Source organism: Equus caballus, chromosome 2, assembly GCF_041296265.1.
Source record: "Equus caballus isolate H_3958 breed thoroughbred chromosome 2, TB-T2T, whole genome shotgun sequence".
Taxonomy (NCBI): Eukaryota; Metazoa; Chordata; class Mammalia; order Perissodactyla; family Equidae; genus Equus; species Equus caballus.
In genome coordinates, this window is record NC_091685.1 from 36,635,438 (window position 1) to 36,654,166 (window position 18,729).

Here is an 18,729-nt window from a genome sequence, read left to right on the forward strand (position 1 = left end):
CCACCAGTGTTCCAGGAGGAAGAAACAGCTTGAGCAAAGGCCCTGTGGCCTTTGTTGCAGTGGAAGGGGTTAATAAGACACTGCCAAAAGGCCACGTGGCTGGAAGCAGAGCCAGCCCACGGTGAAGGATGAAGGGAAGGGCTCTTGGAGGCCACTGGGAGATTAGCCTTGATTTTAGGTGCTCGAAGAAACCAGTGGAAGGTTTGAAGTGGAAGGGGCCCCAGGCTGAAGTGGGGGGGAGGGCAGGGCCCGCTTGGGAAGGCGCAGATTGGAGATTATTACGGAGTCCAGGCAAGAGATGGTGGCGGCTTACACCACGGCGGGGAGGGGGGCGGGGTGCAGTGGAGAGACCCAGAGATGTCTGCGAGGCACAATTAGTGGCTGGGTGCTGGGCTGAGGGCAGGGGAGGATGGTGGGGCCCTCCCCGAGGCGGGTCGGGAGGTCGTCAATTTGGATTTGGATCCTTGTTGAATCTGATGTGCCTTGGGGACACCGGTGGGGCCAGGCCCAGTAGCCTGCAGCCCGTGGGCGAAAGAAATGCTGGTGATGGAAGCAGCCTCCACCGCCCAGAGCAGGCTAAGGAGACCCAGAAGGCACAGCCGGAGAGGCCGGAGGAAACCCGGGGCGGGGACGGGGTCCTGGAAGCTGGGAGAAGCCAGAGGGGAGAGCAAGGCTGACTTCTGGCTGAGCGGCCGGGGTGAATCGCGTCCTGAGCCTCGTTTCCTTCTCTCTAATACGGGGTAGCACGCCCCCCTCGCCCCCGCACCTCGCCGACCGCGCGCCGGGCGTGCCGAGGAGACGAGGAGGGAGCGCCCCGAACCGCGGGCCGGCGGGCGCCTCCTCCCTGCAGGGCCTCCCCCGACGAGCGTGAAGCCCCGAGGGCGCGGCGCGGCGGCGCTCGCGTTAGGACCCAGCGGCGCCGGGGCTGGAGGGCGGGCGCCGGCCCGTCGGGGGCCCGGAGGGGGGCTGGGAGCGGGCAGAGGGGCGGCTGCGGCGGGCGGACTCGGAGCGGCGCGGAGTGACCCGGGCAGGTAGGCGCGGGCCCGGCGGCTGGACCCGGCGGGGGCGCTCGGGGGGCGCGGGGCGTGGGCAGGGGCGTCGGGGGGCCCCCAGGTGCTGGGGGTCCCGGATCTTGGGGGCGGCTACCCGGACCCTGACCCCGGGGCCGTCCGAGCAGATGCTGAGAGGGCACTGGAAAGTCTGGGGTCGCTTTGAGGGGAGGGCGCGAGTTGGGAAAGGAGGGGACCCCGAGTTTGGGGGGAGCCAGGGGTGGGGGCGTCGGGGATGGGGGCGGCTTTTGTTCTCCCTGGGAGGTTGGAATGTGGCGGGTGAGGCGGGGGCGTCCAGCGGGAGCGTCCGGGACAGAGACTTGGAGGGACAAAGAGAGATCAGAGACTGGGAGAGCGCGAGGGAGCGCGCCGAGCGAGTTTCCGTAGCTGATTGTTCCCAGCTGTGCGGCTGCAACATCTGGTTTCCTCCAGCCGGACCCCAGGCCGGCCTCTTGAGCAGGCAGAGTCTCAGAGAGCCGCGCGCGTGGGGGCAGGGGGCTCCGAGCAGGCCCCAGGAAGGTAGCGGGGCGGGGGTCTGCGGCTGTGGAAAGGGCCAGGGCCGGGGCAGCCTCCTAGGCAGGTCCTGGCCTCCCCCACGCCCAGAAAGTCCAGTCCAGAAGTGCTCCGAGATGTGGTCCCCTGGGAGGGGTCCTTTACTCCCACCAGGACTCTCCTCTGTGCCCCCCACCTCTTGCGCTGGGGGCCCCTACCCCCAATAAGCTTGGGCTTGGATGCCAGATCTTCTGGGAGAGGAAATGACTCCATGCAGGGGGCTGAGACGCCTAGGAGGGATGCCTAGGAGAGACTTGGGGGGGCAGACGGAAGTGGCCCCGTCCGCCCCCGGCGCCCTTAAGGCTCCTTAGGCCCCAACTTAGGGCCTCCTCCTGAGTGGCGACAGATTCAACTAGCCTGGCTACCACCAGCCTGGGGGACAAGGAGGGGATAAGGAGGCCTTGCAGGGAGTCACAAGGAAGGAGCTCCAAGTCTTTAAGTCGACCCCCGCCCCCATGAGGAGGCCAAGGGTTTTCAGAATGGGTATGCGGGGGTATTCAGATGTCCCCTGCCTCTGAGTCCCACCCCCCCACCTCCCACCTGGGCTTCCTCACCCAGCTGCGGTGAGGGCTTAAGGAAGGGAGTGAGATGTTGAGTGTATGAGATGGGCAGGGGGTCACAGAAGTCTCCGGAATGAGAGGAAGGAGGGAGAGATGCCCATGTTTCTGTTCCTCTCTTCCCCTCTCCCTGGATGCCCCGGGAGAGACATGGCCAAGTTCGGTTTCCAGTTAGCTGTCTGGAAAAACTCCCTTTGCTGTGGCGGGGAAGGGGCCCTCATCCTGGACGGACGAGCCCGTGGACTCTCTCCCAGGCCTCCCAGCAGAAAGCTGACAGTCTTGAGGCTGCCCTCCACTGAGCTGGGACTGGACTTGGGGACCCGTGGACTCTGCCAAGTCCACTGTGTGGCCGAATCTGGAGGCCGGACTCGACCAGGAGTTCTTGAACTTCAAGAGCCTGGTGAAAGCTATGGGCCACTGCCCTTTCCCCCCAAAATTACGCACACATCATTTGTCACGCAATGTCAGGGGATTCGGCACCCCCGGGCTGGGTGACATCATGGTCCCCTCCAGCCCTGCCTTTCTAGGATCCAGCAAAGCCTCCTCAGACCCCACCCTGAGTGCTTCCTGCTGCCGCAGACAAATAGGTCTCAGTCTCGTGCGTCTGTGATGAAGACAGCCAGGTCTTGGAGGCCCGGAGGCCTGGCGGCCTGGCAGGAGAGGAATCTTCTGCGGGTGGGAGCCCTGCCCAGGCCTGGCTGCCCTAGGGGCCCCTAGGGCCGCGCATGCATGTGGTTTCCTGCTGAGCAAAATGCTCAGGGCCCAGGGGCTAATTGGGAGCAGGTGGTGGGTTTGGCAGACACTGCTGAGTCCAGGCGTGATGTTGGCTGAGCAGGGCCAGGGTCTCAGGATGGGCCTGGGGTCAGGTATTCGCATGATCAGACACCTGGGGAGGTGCTGAGCCAGAGGGTGGGCTTGGGTGTGGGCGAGGAGAGCAGGGTCAGGGCAGGTGGGGGATTAGAAATGTCTCCTTAGTGAGCAGGGCAGGGTAGGGTCTGTCTGTTTGTCAAGGTCAGCCCCAGAGTCAGGTTGGAGGCCTTGTCCCTAGGGACCTGAACACCTCGTGGGCCATCAGACAGATGATTCTTCAAAGTAGTTTCCCGATCAGACTCCCCACCCTCCACACGCCTGGCATCTGTCCCGAGTGCCTCCTTCCCCAGGCTGAATTCGGGGGGCAGAGGGCCTCTGCAGTCCTGGGCCGGCGGGCCCCGCTGTAGCTTGCCCTGTCCTCTTCCTGCAGCTGTCCTCTGACGCCAGCCCAGCCCGCCTCACTGTGTAGCCATGAGAGCTGCCTGCCTCTTCCTGCTATTCCTGCCTGGTAAGTGGCTCCCGGGGCTGGGGGGCTCTGCTTATGTGGGCGTGGGCTTTGTGGGGGGAGGGAGCTGGCAGGGAGCCTTTCTCGTGCCCTGTGGCCAGAACGCAGCTTCCAGGGTCCCAGGGCCTCCTGCCTCCTGGACCACAGGCTGGACTGGCCACCCTCCCAAAGTCTGAGACCCTCAGCCCAGCCCTCCACAACAGCAGGCAGGCGGGATTCTGGAGAGTGGGCACACGCCCAGGCCCCGGGAGTCCATGCTTTTCCTCTTACTGACCCTCCTGGGAGCTGATGTGCAGGAGTGAGGGGCACCCAAGGCAGGGAGTCTGGGGGCCTGGGTTCTAGACCCATTTGAGCCCCAACCATCCTATACAATCTTGACCTTGGAGGGGTCTCTCTGTTGGTCAAATGAGCAGTCATCAATGGGGATCACAAAACCCTGCCAAGTCTAACGTTCATTCATTTAACAGATATTTCTTGAGCTCCAGCTATGTGCCAGGCACTGGGCCAGGCCCTGGGGACATGGCGATGAACCAGGCAGACAAATCCCTGCCCTGTAGTGCTTGCCAGTCCAGGGAAGGGAGGCCAATATTAGCAAGCAGATGTGATCAATGTCCGATTATGTTGAGTGCTGTGGGTGATGGAAACAAACAGGAGAGGGGCTGGCCCCGTGGCCGAGTGGTTAAGTTCGCGCGCTCCGCTGTAGGCGGCCCAGTGTTTCGTTGGTTCGAATCCTGGGCGCGGACATGGCACTGCTCATCAAACCACACTGAGGCAGTGTCCCACATGCCACAACTAGAAGGACCCACAACGAAGAATATACAACTATGTACTGGGGGGCTTTGGGGAGAAAAAGGAAAAAAAAAAATCTTTAAAAAAAAAAAAAAAACAAACAGAGGAGGATGAGATGGAGAGGGGAGGTGGGCCAGCGAGGGCCTCTGAGCAGAGCTGAAATTTCAATTGAGACCTGAAGGAGGAGAGCTGACCAGGATCACAGGCCTAAAGAAGGTCAAGTGCAAAGGCCCTGGGGCAGGCTGGAGCTTACTGAGCTCCAGGAATAGCTAGGAGGCCAGCATGAGGAAGACGAGCACATAAGGTCAGAGAGGTGACACAGGGCCAGGGAGTATAAGGGCCTTTATGGTCGAAGAAGGAGTTTGGATCCTAAGAGTCTGGTTGTAGCATCTTAGGGTCTTTGGGACCTCTACCTGCCCTCCTGAGAAGTGCCTCGGGGCCCCCGCTGGCCTTCTCTGTGGGGCACTCCCTCAAGCCCTGCCTCCCCATAGCAGGCCTGCTGGCTCAGGGCCAGTACGACCTGGACCCGCTGCCTCCGTTCCCAGACCACGTCCAGTACACCCACTACAGTGACCAGATCGGTAAGGGCCTAGCCCACCCCCAGGTCTCCCCCAGGCCTGCCACACCATCAAGGCCTGGCTCCCTGATGTGCATGGCTCAGCCGGGGCCCAGGTGGGGCAGAGCGATGGGAATTGCATGGGGTGGTCCCTGGCTCAGCTGGGACCTCCTTTGCCCCTGGGGCTGGGGGCTAGCCTCATCCCCACCCATTCCACATTCATCTTTGCTTTCAGACAACCCGGACTACTATGATTATCAAGGTAAAGGGCTAGGGGCAGGGTAGGATGGGTGGGCGGCTGGGGGCGGGGAGCGGCAGCAGACCCCTTGTCGTCCGTTGCAGAGGTGACTCCTCGGCCCCCCGAGGAGCAGTTCCAGTTCCAGTCTCAGCAGCAAGTCCAACAGGAAGTCATCCCAGCCCCCACCTTAGGTAGGCCACCAGCTCCTGTCAGCCCTGGGGTCTGTATGGGGGCTGGGAGAGGTGACCCCACCCTGCCCTGAATGGTCCCCTCTCAGTGACCTCTGCCCGCCCCTCCTCCAACTCCAGAACCAGGAAATGCAGAGACGGAGCCCACGGAGCCTGGGCCTCTTGGTAAGAGCTTTCCTGACAGCTGGAGAAACTGAGGCACAGCCCGGAAGTTGGGGTGGGGTGGGGTGGGGTGCAGCGCTGGTGGGCCAGAGAAGGCCAGGCCTCTTGCTCTTGCCGGGGTAAGTGGCGGGGTAGGGGGCCTGCAGACGTGCCCCTGCTTTAGGCCGGCCACTCCCGGGCCCCCTGGGCAGCTCGGGGAGCCTCCCCTGCCCTCCTGCCTGGCTGGAGGCTGAGTTGGCTGCAGCCTCGGGAGGGGCCCTCTACTCCCAGACGCTGGGGAGGGGCAGGGAGCGTGCTGGGGGCTTCCTGCCAGCCAGTGGGACTGGGTGGTGCTCATGGCACGCGAGGCGAGGAGGGGACAGGAAGCCAGGCCAGCTGAGCGGGGCCCGTGCTGCCCCAGCCGGGAGCCTGAGAGGCAGACTGTGTGGAAGGGAGCCTGGCTCACCTCCTGAGCTCGGTGTGTCCATGTGTGCCCCTGTGAGGGTGTGCGGACCTGCTGTGAGGTTGGTGTGGACTTGTGCGTGCGTGTGCGTGGATTTGTATCTGAACTTGTGTGTGTTTGACTGTATGCTTTTAAGTGTGGTTGTGAATTCGTATGTGTAAATATATTGTGTAAAGTCGGGCAGCCCCGGGAGGTCCCGCAGTGCTGTGTGGCGTGTGATGGGCATGTGGGGGGACTGTGTGTATGTGTGTGTGTCTGGGCTGGGCCAGAGGGTTACCTAGGAACGGAGAGCCAGTCTCCAGTGGGCAAGGTGGCCCCAAGCTGCAGCCCCCCGGACTGATCCCACCTGTCACCAGACTGCCGCGAGGAGCAGTACCCGTGCACCCGCCTCTACTCCATACACAAGCCTTGCAAACAGTGTCTCAACGAGGTCTGCTTCTACAGGTGGGCGCGGGGGGTGGGGGTGGGGGTGGGGGTGGGGGCCGGGCGGGTGGGGGGCGGGGCACAGGAGCCGGGTCGGGGGTGGGAACGGCTCCAGCCAGCCGAGGTGGGAGTCTGGGGAAAGACAGTGAATCCTGAAGTTGAGCTCAACTCTGGTGATGGCCAGGCTGGGGGTCAGGGCTCTGGGCTCCAATGCCAGGCCCTGTCCAGGCTCTCCCAGTGGGGCTTGTGGGCAAGGGTGGGGCTGACACCTCCCCTGGCGCTGTCCCCTCAGCCTCCGCCGGGTGTACGTCGTCAACAAGGAGATCTGTGTGCGCACAGTCTGTGCCCATGAGGAGCTCCTCCGAGGTGGGAAGGCCTCCGTCCCCATGCCCCCTTGCCCCCCGTCCACTCCTTATCCCTCCAACCCCCCCCCGATATTTATTAGAACACGTGTTCGGTGCCAGGGCCACTCCCAAGGGATCCGAGCTCCCCTCCCAGCTGCTTTTCATCCTCAGAACGTCCCCGTCACCAGGGTGGGGAGGGGGTAGCAGTTCCCATCACCGAGCCCCACCCTGACCCCAGCTCCTTCCTGGCCCTACAACAGCTGACCTGTGTCGGGACAAGTTCTCCAAATGTGGCGTGATGGCCAGCAGCGGCCTGTGCCAATCTGTGGCGGCCTCCTGTGCTAGGAGCTGTGGGGGCTGCTAGGGTGAAGCTGGCACCCCGAGCCCTGGGCCCCCCTCGGATCCAGGACCCTCGGCCCTGCCTGACCTGGTGCTTTTCTCCCCAGCCCGACATTCCTTTTATTCTGTAAAAAGTTAGTGGACTGTGGCCCTGGGGGTCGTCTCAGGCCCTGCCCCCAGCCTCTGGCCAGCCCTGGGACACAATGGGGGCTCCCCAGTGCCCAGTCTTCGCCCCCGGGTGGGGGGCATCCCAGGCCTCTCGGTGGGACCTGGGCCTCTGACGTGCCTTCTCAGTCCTCTGAGGACAGTCCCTGCCCTGTCCCCGAGGTCGGCTATGCCCCTCACCCCAGCTGGTCTGCTTGGATTTCCTACAGCCCCCCGGGCATAGACCACTTTTGTTTTATACAAAATTAAAAACAAGTTTTTACAAAAGATTCAGAGTCACTTTCTTAGTCAAGAGCACAGAGAGGGTGGCCAGGGGCCTCCAACACCACCTGTCCTGACAGGCTGCCTGGCCCCTCGGGAGGAAGGGCCAGTTCAGGGGACCTGTGGCCTCGCCTTTGCCGTCCCGGCCCTGCCTCCTTCCCCACCGGCTTCAGCTCTGACCTGCCCAGAAAGGTGGACCATGGCAGCTGCCCCGGGGTGTGTGTGGTGTGTGTGTGGGGGGGGGGGGGGGTGGTGTCTCACAGGGGGTTGCCTGGGAAATAGAAGGTTCAGGGAGATGGCTTTCCTGTTGTCAGGGCTGCTTGGTGAGGGTAGGAGTCCCCCATCATGAGAGGGGTGCAAGCCAAGATGGGAGGCAGCCTGTGTGGACGCACAGGGGTGCATATAGGAATGAGGCAGGGGGTCAGGGTAGGTGCGATCTGAGAGCAAGGGCTGTTTTGGGGGTGGGGGCTGGTGCAGCTCAGAGGGCAGAAACAGGGCGAGCCATTATAACACTTCCCCCTGAGCGTGGGGGGATGGGCTGTGTGTGAGGGCTCAGCGCACAGTCCTGTTTACCCCTCCAAACAGGCCTATGTGTGTGTGTGGGGGGGGGGGGGTGCAGTCACTATCCCCATCTTAAAGGCAGGGAAACTAAGCCCAGAGGCACCAGGTCACCCACCCAAGGGTCCACAGCTAGAGAGGGCAGAGCTGGGGCAGACCTGACTCCGTTGGAGTGAGCAGAATTTCTCCTTGGAAACACGGATCAAGCACCTGCCATGTGAACTTGTCATAAGGACCCTGTGAGGCAGGTCCCCATTTTACAGATGAGCAAACCGAGGCTCTGGGAGGCCCAGCAGCTTTGTCCAGGCTCGCTCAGCGGAGCTGGGGCAAGACCCCACGTTCGCTCCCAGGCCTGCCCTTGTCGACAGTGCCTGGAAGGCTGGTCACTGTCCCAAGGAGGGGCCAGAAAGCTTTGGCTGGAAAGAAGTGACTGTGCAGGCTGCCTCATCCGTTAAGCAGGGTGGGTGGCGCAGGACGCTGCAGCCTCCCAGCCCGACAGCTGGTGAGGCTGGTAAGTTCCCCAGGCCTCTCTAAAGGCGCCCTGTGCACCCCTCGCTAGGGGACCCACCCTTCTGCCCCAGGCCCCTCCTGTCTCCCTCCCATCTCCCAGGGGGAAGAGGCGCACTGATAGTAAAGGGACGCGTCTGTACAAACTGTTTTTAGAAAATGCGTCTTCTTGTTACAAAAACCACAACAGTTCTGAACAGTTAACATTGTAAAAAGGTATAAAAATACAGGGACTCTGAACTAAGGCGGAGAGATCTCTGGGAAGCCAGGGGAGGACTGGGTCTCTGACCCCTGCCCTAGGCCTGGGGACTCCTCCTCTTTCCCACGAGCCCCAGCTCCAGGGCTGGCCAGAAACAAGGGGTCTCCCGGACCCCTGGCTTCGGCTCATCCCGGGGGAGGGCAGCTGGACCGAGGTGGGGCCCACAGATGGCGGGCGGCTCCGATGATGCGGGGAAGCCCCTGGTGGGTCTGGCCTGGCGCTGGAGTCCTGGCCCCTCGGCACTGCTGCCCCGGTTCCTCCTCACCCCGAGCCGACCTCTGGAGGTCCCCCCCGGGCCCAGGCTCTTGGTGGACTGTGCTGGAGAGGAGGTCCCCTGGGGCCTGCTTTCCAGGATGCCAGCTGGGAAGGGGCTCACTTCTCTGAGGGGCCGGAGGGTGGAGAGAAGGATGCTGAGCTCCTTCGAAGCTCTTGCTGCAACTGCCCCTTCAGTGTGGACACCTGGAGAAGAAAGAGAGGTAGGGCCAGCCCAGGCCCCCAGCCCAACTTCAGAGAAAGGGGGCGACCACAGCTGGGACCCTAGAAGGGACCCACTGCTGCCTGTTTCAGGAGAGAAACTGGTCTTGTTAAGAGCCAGAGTATTTCCTTCCCTTCCCATTTTGCTCCATGTAGCAGTCAGGTGTCCTCTGGACGCTCAGCATCGCTTCCAGGCTCACCCCATCCCCACTCTCCTCACTTGGATAGGCCTGGCCCTAGCGGACTCCAGGGTGGACCTGTGACCCAGGCCTGGCCTATCAGAGCAGCCTTGCCCTGTAGACAATGATTGAGTCAGGGATGGTCAGGACGGGGCCTCTGATCTAAGCTGGCCAATGAGGATCATCCCTGGGATTTCTGCTGTGGCTCTCTGGGAAAAGGCCCCTTCTCCCCCCGGGATCACCGGTTGTGAGGATAAACTGAGGCTGGAGCTGCTGAGGCCACCTGTGCTGCCCAGGGAGAGGGCCTGCCTGGGCACAGTGCCAGAGGAGCACAGAGGGCAGAGACAGGGTTCCAGTGACATCACTTGAGCCCATGTGCAGCCACAGCTGATACCAGCATAGATCCAGTGCACCACTTCAGTTATGGGTGCCACTGACTGCTTCTACCCAAGAGATCATGACCAGCCCTCGCCCCCTCCTCCAGGCCTGAGTACCTGCTCCTCCAGCCCACGCACCCTCTGCCGGTGGGCCCGCTCCCGCGCCTCCAGCGTGCGCTCCGTCTGCACCTGGGCACTGCGCAGGCGCTCCACTTCCTGCTGCAGCTCCAGCTGTTGCTGCTCATCCGCCTCCAGCTGGGCTGGGCTCTGGTCCTGCTCCAGTGTCACTACCTGGGCCTGCAGGAGGGGCCGCTAGTCAGGGGTCTGGCCCTGTGTGTGTGTGTGGGGTGGGGGGCGGTACGTGCATGCATGTGTTGGAGGAGGTGTCAGGCACCTCCCAAGGGTAGGAGTCTGAAGGCCGCTTGGGGCAAAGCCAGTGCAGGCCGGGGATGCAGAAGAGATCTTTATTTGTCCCCCATGCCCCTGGCCCTCCTGGTCTTCGAATCCTGGGTCGGGGTACCTAGTGACTCCCACTCAGTCAGGCACAGACCCGCACAGACACATTCAAACCTAGGTCTCTAGCCACATACAGAGGCACAGAAGCGAGCATCTCATACTCACCTGTGTTTGCGAGCATACGTGCAAAAGCCTGATACTCCTACATACCCCTACATACGTGAAGACGTCTGTACACAAAGACACACACATATAACATATTCCTGACACTTAGACTCATCACATCTGAACACAAGATTCACGCTACATGCACAACACTCCCACACACACTCACACCTCTACGTGCCCACAACATGCATGGACACACAGCCCACGTGCTAACCAGCCTGCAGCATCTCCTTTCTCGCCACTTTAGGAAGGGCCTCTCCCTCTGGGACCCGGCTCTGGGCTCGTGGGTTGAGGGGGATGAGGGCCCTGGGTTGGCTGAGCCATCAGCAACTCCTGGGACCGCCTGGCACTCAAGGTGGGGCTGGGTCCAGGGCTGGGTGGGCAGGGGCTGGACCTCCAGCAGCTGGATCTGCCTCTGAGCCTCAGCCAGCTGCAGCTCGGCCCCCGTGAGGGTGCGGTCCAGGCGCCCCTTCTCCGCACTCAGCCGCACTGTGTCCTCGTGGTTGCGAAGCTTCTCCCGCTCCACCTGGGAGGGGAGAGCGGGAGGGCATCAGGGTGCCCGGGGAGGGGAAAGGGTGCTGAGGGGTGTGTTAGGTTAGAGGCAGCAGGACCAGGGGTCAGGTGGGACCTGAGGCCCGCAGATCCTAGGGACATGTAGCCGGGACCGACCATGGCTGGGACCCAGGGGAAGTGAGGGGAGCACAGCCCACCTTGTCCAACGTCTTTTTGAGGGCCACTCGGTCCTTCTCTAGCCGCAGGGCTGACCGCTCCGCCTCCCGCTTCTCGGCCTCCAGCTGAGCCAGGGCTCGCTGCAGGCTGCCCAGGCGCTCCTGCAGCAGCCGCCGCTCATCCTGCAGTTTCTGGACCGTGTGCAGGGCCATGGCCTCTCCCTCTTCCCGTTGTCGCAGCACCTGTAACAGAAACCAGCAGGCCCCTCATCCCTCTGGGCTCAGTGTGTGCATCTGAAGCCTGGGGATGGTGATGCCAGCCTGCTGTGCCCACTCACTCAGCAGGGCGATTATAAGGCCTACATCAGGGAACCGTCACCTGAGGCCAGCCAGTTCTCCTCTCTGGGCCTCAGTTTCTCAATCTGTACAATGGGGATATGGACTGACTGAACCATGCTTCGTTTCTGGTCTTGTGGGTTCCTCCTCATGGGAGGCTGGGCTTTGGTTTGGGATAAAGTTCAGACAAGTGGGAAGGTCCCCACCCCATCCCGAGGGCCTCAGAGTCCTGGGGACGGAAGGGGCCCTCCCTTGCCCTCACCTCCTGTAGCTGCTGCAGCCGACCCTCGGCCTCCGCCCGCTGCAGCTCCACGTCCGCCAGCTCGCCCCGCATCGTCTGCACCTGCTCGCCCAGGGAGCTGCTCTGCTTCCGCGCCTCGGATAACGCCTGCCGAGCGGCCTCCAGCCGTTCCTGGGGGACAGGCGCTGATGGTGCCAGGCCACTGGGGGCCCTGAGGCAAAGGGCTCCCCTCTACTCTGCATCTCTGGGCCAGGTTCACAGCCCATAAGACACGTGGTCCTCTCACCCAGAGGGTGAGCCAGACAGCAGGCCTGGCCCACAGCCTGGCCACTGACCAGCACAGGTGGGGACCCCTCAGACCCCAACTCTCCCATTAACCCTGCACCTGGGTCCCTCCAAGCCTGTACTAATGGGCGTGTTCTCTTATGGGGCCCACCCCTCCCTCAGAGCTGGCTCTCACTGATTGGCTCCTTAGAGTTCCCATATGACTGCCCATTGGCTGGCTCTCTACCGGGGCCCCTCCAAGGCTGCCCTTATTGGCTCTCTCCCCGGGTCCACCTCCAGCAGAGCCTGGAGGCCCCATACCTGGAGCACTTGGCGGTCATGTTCGCAGGCGGTCAGGGCCTTCTGCAGGTGCAGGTTCTTGTCTTGGGCGCTGGCGAGGCTGGCGCTGTTCTGGGCCAGCGCCTCTGTCAGGCCCTGCACCTTGTCCCGCAGGGCCCCCTCACTCTCCTCCACCTTGGCCAGGGCCCCGTTCAGCCGATCCACTGTCAGCTGCAGAGTCCCTGCCTTCACCTCACTGTCTGCCACCTGGCGGGAGGACAGACAGGATGGTCAAGTGGCTCTGCTCTCGCTGTGGCCTTCAGCAGGGAGGGCCGGGCCAAGCCAAGCCAAGCCCCCCACATCTCTCTAGGCCTTCATTACGATACTCATTGTTCCCATGTGCTCCCAATGGCTCAGCCTACTGCAACCTAGGCCCCGTCCCACTGCTGATTAACTACCCCCACCCGGAGTGCCAGCAACCTGGTTGTCTCAGACCCCGTGGTCTCCTCCCTGTTATTCCCCTCTCCTTCCTGCTATAGAGAAAGAATGACCACCATAACCCTGAAATTTTCTGTGTTCTTGACTTTGGTGGGTGACCATGCAGGGCTAGCAGAGTTACTGAACATTCCAGTTAGAGCTGAGCTTCCTGGCAGCTAAGGCAAAAAGGGAAAAGAGTGAAATCTACGTCTCTTACTTGTCCCACATGCTTCCTATGAGTGCAGATTCTGTTGTCAAACATTCCTAAATTCCAATTTTGGCCCTGCCTCTTATTTGCTGTGTGATCTTGGGTGATGACATCACCTCTCTGAAACTCCTTCTGTCCATCCATGAAATGGGGATGATGAAAATACGTGCTTCACAGGGTTGCTGGGAGGATTACATAGTCCCCAGAAAGCACCTGGTGCCAGGCGTGAAGATGAGCAGCCTGCAAGTGGGGGAGGGGACTCACCTGTCTCTGCAGGGAGTCCACCCGGTCCTGGAGGGCCTGGGCCTGGGCCTCACGGTCACTCAGGCCCAGGCGGCTGCGCTGCAGCTCTCCCTCGAGTGAGCGCCGCTGCAGCTCGAGTTTGACGGTGCGGCTCTCGGAGGCGTCCAGCACCTCCTTCAGGCGCCGCTTGTCGCTCTCCAGCTTCACCTCGTTGGCCTTCATCTTGCTGACCTTCTCCTGTGCACGGGGGAGGGCTCAGGCCCCAGCTGTCCAGCCCACCCCACACCTCCCACATCCCTCAGGACTCTTAGGAGAAAGTGGGGAGGCAGCCTCAAAGTGGCTGGTCCAACCACTCGCTGTGTGACCTGGGGCCGGCCATGACCCTCTTGGGGGCTCAGTCTCCCCATGTTCCCAGGATGGGGTGGCCTGAGGCTGCCAGAGCACTCTCCACTTCTAACTGAGTCTAGCAGGCTGTGTGATCCAGGATCGTCCATCCTGCTCCCTGGCCCTGTTCCACATCCGTACAGTGGGGAGACTGCACTGGTCCAGGGGTACCCGGTGTTCATAGAGCCCGGGGGAGGGGAGGGGGCTGTAAAAATGCAGGTTCCAGGGCTTCCTCTGCTCTGTCACTCCAGATGCAGGCCCAGAAGCTGCATGTGTGACCTGAGCTGAGTTGGGCAGGAGCCCTGAGCCCTACAGGGCATTAGGGGACGATGCTTCTCTGGCCCGCACACAGGGTCAGACAGTGAAGGAGGCTTGGAGAGTGGGGAGAGGACAGGAAGACAGACTGGGGTCCTTCCACTCCTGCTACCCTCCTGGAGACAGGGCGGGTCAAGCGGGCGTTTTTACAACACCCCCTGGACCAGGCCCCTCGCCTGCCTGCTCAGAGCCCCAACTCTGCCATGTCTGGGCCCGGCAGCCCTGCTCTGGCTCCTGCCCAGCTTTGTTCCTGGCCTCCTCCCGCGGCCCCTGTGGCTGGGCTCAAGGCCAGAGCTGGAGCCGCAGACACAACAATCCAGCTCAAGCTCGGCCTGGAGCCAGAGGCAGGGGATGGGCTGTGGGGGCAGTGATGGAGGGTCAGGGGAGGGAAGGCGAGAGGGAGGGAGGGGACCTCAGAGAAGGGCTTAAGGCTTCGGCAGCCTGGACTGTCACCACCAGAGCCTGCGCCTCCTGCCCCAGACAGACACACACACACAGATGACCCTGAAACAAAACCCCAGAATACCACCGTGTGGCTCTGCAGAGACGAAGGAAACAGACGTCCCAGAGCATCACCTCCATATTAAGCGCATATGTGCACCTGGGAGACAATTATCGGGCCTCCCTTTCAACAGATGAGGAAGATGAGAACCAGGCAGGCTGATAAGCAGCAGAACCAGGACTGGAACCCAGGTCTGTCAGGCTCCCAAGCCCATGCTCTTTCTTCTACAGCCTAGTGACCTCAACGAGGAGCAAGAGGATGGAATCTGAACACGCTTTTGGAGAAAGCATCACAGGCTGGTCACTTCTGTGGGTGCTGAGAAACCCAGGCAGACAGAAACAGCGATGCACACAGTAGGACTCACAGACCTCCATTCAGGCACACAGACTCTTCCCTCGCCCCTGCTGGCCCTCAGCTCCTGCCTACCTGACTGGCCCGGAGCTCACTCTCGGTGGCCTGCAGGCTCCTCTCCAGGGTGGCCACCTGGTCCAGTGCGGCCCGGCGCTCCCGCTCGCTGCGCCGCACGCTCTCCTCCTGCAGCGCCAACTCTGCCTGGGCCCCGCTCAGCTGGCCATCCACACTGCGCCGGGCTGCGGTCCCGACCCAGCCCCATCAGGCCGGGCCAGGCACAGCCCAAGACCTGAAACACGCCGCAAACTGCCCAGCCTGCCCTCCACCCCTGACAGGGCCTGCCTCTCTGAGCCCTTGCAGGTCTGCAGGTCTGGACATGGGGTGGGGCTGACCAGGGAGGGCTCCCCAAGGGAGCCAGCCCCCAACTCAGGTCACGGTGGCCAGGGCAGGGATGCAGGAGCTGCTCAGGGCCATCCTATAGCCGCCCACCTCAGCTGCTGAGAGCACAAGAGAGTAAAGCAAGGACCCAGGGGTCAGACTCACCTTCCTCACTCTCGGCCACAGCCTTCTGCAGCTGCCTTGCCCGTGAGGTGGCGTTGTCCCTCTGGGCCTCCAATTCAGCCAGCTGACGACTCAGGGCACTCATCTGGACTCGAAGCTCGTCCTGCAGTCCCGACATGGGGGGGAGGGAAAATGCCTGACACCCTGCAGCCCCTCACAGGGCCCTGGGCCACCGCTTCCCTATCCAGCACTCCCACCCAGCCTTACCCGTTCTCTCTGGGCGCTCCGCAGCTCCTGCAGGAATTCCCGGAGGGCCCCTCGCACTGCCTCTGGGTCCAGGTCTGGTGAAGCCGGTGAGGTGGCAGGTCCTGGGGATGGTGGCTCGGCCCCAGGGCTGCGTTCCAAGGGGCTCGGGCTTCTGAGCCCTTCCCCGCTTCCTAGAGGAGGAGACGTGCTCATGGATACAGGAGCCTCTGGCCTCTCCTGCCTGGATGCCGCCCGCAGGCTCCTAACACAGCTCACTCATCCTGCCACAACCAGCAGCCCACATGAGCTTCCCACAGCACAAGTGGGGTCCTCTCAACCTCTTGCTTGACCCCCTACGGCCCTCAGAATCAAGCCCAACTTTCTTGCCATCACTCAAAGGCCTTGTTGCTCACCCAGCATCACCTTCTCACCCTTTACAAGCTCGCCACTCCACATCACCCTCAGCTCCCAAGGTCTGGAACATTCCCTCTGCCAGCACTAGGACCTTCGTACATGCTGTTCCCTTCTCTCCCGATGGCTGTTCTTTGGCCCATTCCTTTAGGCCCAGATGTAAAGGATCACTCCTCAGAGGGCTCCCTGACCCCACAGTGGGTTGGGGGAGCTCAGCTCACCCTCATGGGGTGCCCATGTCTGCCTCCCCGCCCAGACCACAAGTGCCATGCAGGCTGCGTCCCCAGGGCCCAGCCCAAGGGCGGACACTCCATCGCCTCAACGTCCCCTGTCCTGTGTGCTTACTATGTGCCAGGCACGGGGCCAATGCTCTCCATATATCACCCCACTTCATCCTCACAATTCCCTGAGGGCTAAGGACCAATCTGCCCCCTTCCCAGGCTGGACAGGCTCAAAGCAGTTAACTGATTTGCTTGGTCTAAAGCTGGGAAGATCCAGAGCCAGGATTTGAACCCAGGTAGCCCGACGTCCCAGCAGACAACTTCGAACCCTGCTTGGGAGATGATGGGCAACGAAGATGGGGGAAGGGGCAGGGCGGACAGAGACAGGGCGCCACCTGGAGGTCAAGGTCGGAACTGCAGGAGGGGGCCCAGCCTGAGCGCATCCTCCTGCCTCTGCCGAGCCAGCCCAAAAGCTCCGCCAGCACCCACAGGACCCAGAGCGGGTCGTCCACCCACCGCCCGCGGGGCCTCCATCCCCTCAGAGTAGTGGCCTGCAAGGACTACGTGGGCAGGTCTTCTGTCCCACGTCCCCACCTCCTCTCCTCTCCACCCTGCTTGCTCCGCTCCGCTGCTCTGTCGCCCTTGCTGCTCCCAGGACAGAGGTACCTCCACTCAGGCACCTCCACCTTTCCACGGTCCTCAGCCTCTCCTCCATTACCCCCCACCTGCTCGGTGAGGCTCTCTGTCTCCACACAAACACCCCAGCCCCCGCCCTTGCCTTATCTTTAAAAAATATATGATGATAAAATATATACAACATAAAATATGTCTTTCTCACCACCTTTAACTGTACAAGTTAGTGGCATTAATTATAGTCACACTGTTATGCAAATGTCACCACTATCTGTTTCCAAATCTCTTCCATCACTGCTATCATGGGTTGAATTGTGTCTCCTCAAAGTTCATATGTATGGGGCCTGCCTGGTGGCATAGCGGTTAAGTTCACGCTCTCCACTTCGGCGGACCAGGGTTCACTGGTTTGGATCCCAGGCACAGACCTACACACCACTTATCAAGCCATGCTGTGGCAGTGTCCCACATACAAAATAGAGGAAGATGGGCACAGATGTTAGCTCAGGGCCAATCTTCCTCAGCAAAAAGAGGAAGATCAGCAGCGGATATTAGCTTAGAGTTAATCTTCCTCAGAAAAAAAATTCATACATAGAAGTCCTAACAGCAGGCACCTCAGAACATGACCTTATTTGGAAATAGGGTCCTCGCAGATGTCATTAGTTAAGATGAGCTCATACTGGAGGAGGGTGGGCCCTAATCCAATGTGATTGACATCCTTATAAAAAGGGGAAATTTGGACCCACACTCAAGGAGAACCCCATGCGAAGATGGAGTGATGCTGCCACAAGCCAAGGAAGCACCAGACACTGGGAGAGAGGCTGGAACACACTCCTCCCAGCACCTTCAGATGGAGCCTGGCCCTACCGACACCTTTCCTCGGTCTTCTGGCCTCCGGAATGGGAGACCTAAGTTTCTGTTCTTTCTATCACTCAGTCTGTGGTACCTGTCAGGGCAGCCCTAGGGGACTAACACAATCCCAAAAGGAAACTCTGTAACCTTAAATTATGCAATAACTCCCAACTCTCCCCTCCCCACAGCCCCTGGTAACCTCTATAATCTCTTTCCGTCTCTACGAATTTGCCTATTCTCCATACTTCATACAAGTGGAATCATAGTACATGTGTCCTTTTGTGACTGACTTATTTCACTTAGCAGAATGTCGTCAAAGTTCATGGTGTAGCCTGTACCAGAATGTCATTCCTTTTTAGGGCTGAATAATATTCCATTGTGTGGATGCCCCACATTTTGTTTATCCATTATCTGTCCGTGGGCATCCAGGCTGCTTCCACCTTCTGGCTGTTGTGAACAACGCTGCTGTGAACATGCGTGTACTAATATTTGAGTCCTCTTTTCAATTCTTTTGGGTATATACCTAGGGGTGGAATTGTTGGCTCATATGGTAATTCTAACTTTAGCTTTTTGAGGAACCACCAAACTATTTTCCACAGCGGCTGCACCATTTTACATACCCACCAGAGATGTCCCTTGACTTATTTGTCCTTACTTATCCACCAGCACTTACTTCCACCCAGCACGTTCTATATTTCATTGCTATACACACTGTCTGCTCCCTGCCCAGACTATAAGCTATACAAGAGCATATACCCCTGACTTTTGTTTACTGCTCCATCCCCAGTGCTTAAACTGTTTGGGGCATATAGGAGGTGCTTAATAAATACTGAGTTACTGAACGAGCGAATGAGATCCTGGGGCTAAATCTGTGGATTTGAAGAGGCAGTGACTCGGTATCCCCTAGCGAATTTCCCACAGCTCTAAGATCCCACAGGCTCTAGTCTAGCCCCTAGGAATCAAGAGGAGACCGCGGCCAGGCGGAGACAAGAGGATGCCCCTTAAAAGCCCGTGGCACCCCCTGAAGCACAGCGCTGACTTTCCCAGCGTCATCCACTGGGCCTTGGGAGCAGGTGGGCTGGGAGCATCTCTCCTGAAGGAGGTCCTGGAAAGGGGGGGCTGGCTGGGTGTGTATGTCTGGGGAGATACCAGGGTCACAGGCCTGGGATGAAGAGGATGGGGTGCTGATGGAGAGAGGACAGGGGCCTTTTAAAGAGGACGGAGACTCAAAGACTCGGAGGA

General features: G+C 60.8%; 2 protein-coding genes across 16 annotated transcripts in view; one reads left to right on the forward strand and one right to left on the reverse strand.

Annotated features, from left to right (window-relative positions):
• The first annotated feature begins 79 nt into the window (after positions 1-79).
• MFAP2 (microfibril associated protein 2) lies at positions 80-7,386 on the forward strand. 9 transcript variants are annotated; one of them, XM_023635670.2, is made up of 9 exons: positions 80-201; positions 3,399-3,476; positions 4,754-4,843; positions 5,054-5,080; positions 5,161-5,247; positions 5,365-5,409; positions 6,205-6,292; positions 6,564-6,637; positions 6,876-7,386. In XM_023635670.2, the coding sequence occupies exons 2-9, from the start codon at positions 3,440-3,442 to the stop codon at positions 6,977-6,979; spliced, it is 552 nt and encodes a 183-aa protein (XP_023491438.1). In that variant the 5' UTR covers positions 80-201; positions 3,399-3,439; the 3' UTR covers positions 6,980-7,386. The 9 variants fall into 9 exon arrangements, with proteins under 9 accessions (XP_023491438.1, XP_023491441.1, XP_023491439.1 ...); XM_023635673.2 differs by having other exon boundaries at positions 89-201; positions 4,757-4,843; XM_023635671.2 differs by having other exon boundaries at positions 114-291.
• A 1,206-nt stretch (positions 7,387-8,592) lies between these two features.
• The window catches only part of CROCC (ciliary rootlet coiled-coil, rootletin), a 52,440-nt gene continuing 42,303 nt past the window's right edge, over positions 8,593-18,729 (reverse strand). For 4 of the 7 annotated variants that reach the window (XM_070260865.1, XM_070260863.1, XM_070260864.1 and 1 more), the window contains 10 exons: positions 15,395-15,564; positions 15,170-15,290; positions 14,702-14,865; positions 13,096-13,311; positions 12,189-12,413; positions 11,625-11,774; positions 11,069-11,269; positions 10,573-10,884; positions 9,852-10,031; positions 8,593-9,163 (listed from right to left, as the gene is read on the reverse strand). In XM_070260865.1, coding sequence (XP_070116966.1) covers positions 9,077-9,163; positions 9,852-10,031; positions 10,573-10,884; positions 11,069-11,269; positions 11,625-11,774; positions 12,189-12,413; positions 13,096-13,311; positions 14,702-14,865; positions 15,170-15,290; positions 15,395-15,564 — 1,826 coding nt within the window. In that variant the 3' untranslated portion in view covers positions 8,593-9,076. The remainder of the gene's footprint in view (positions 9,164-9,851; positions 10,032-10,572; positions 10,885-11,068; positions 11,270-11,624; positions 11,775-12,188; positions 12,414-13,095; positions 13,312-14,701; positions 14,866-15,169; positions 15,291-15,394; positions 15,565-18,729) is intronic. The other 3 variants (XM_070260867.1, XM_023635656.2, XM_070260866.1) reach the window with 3 other exon arrangements.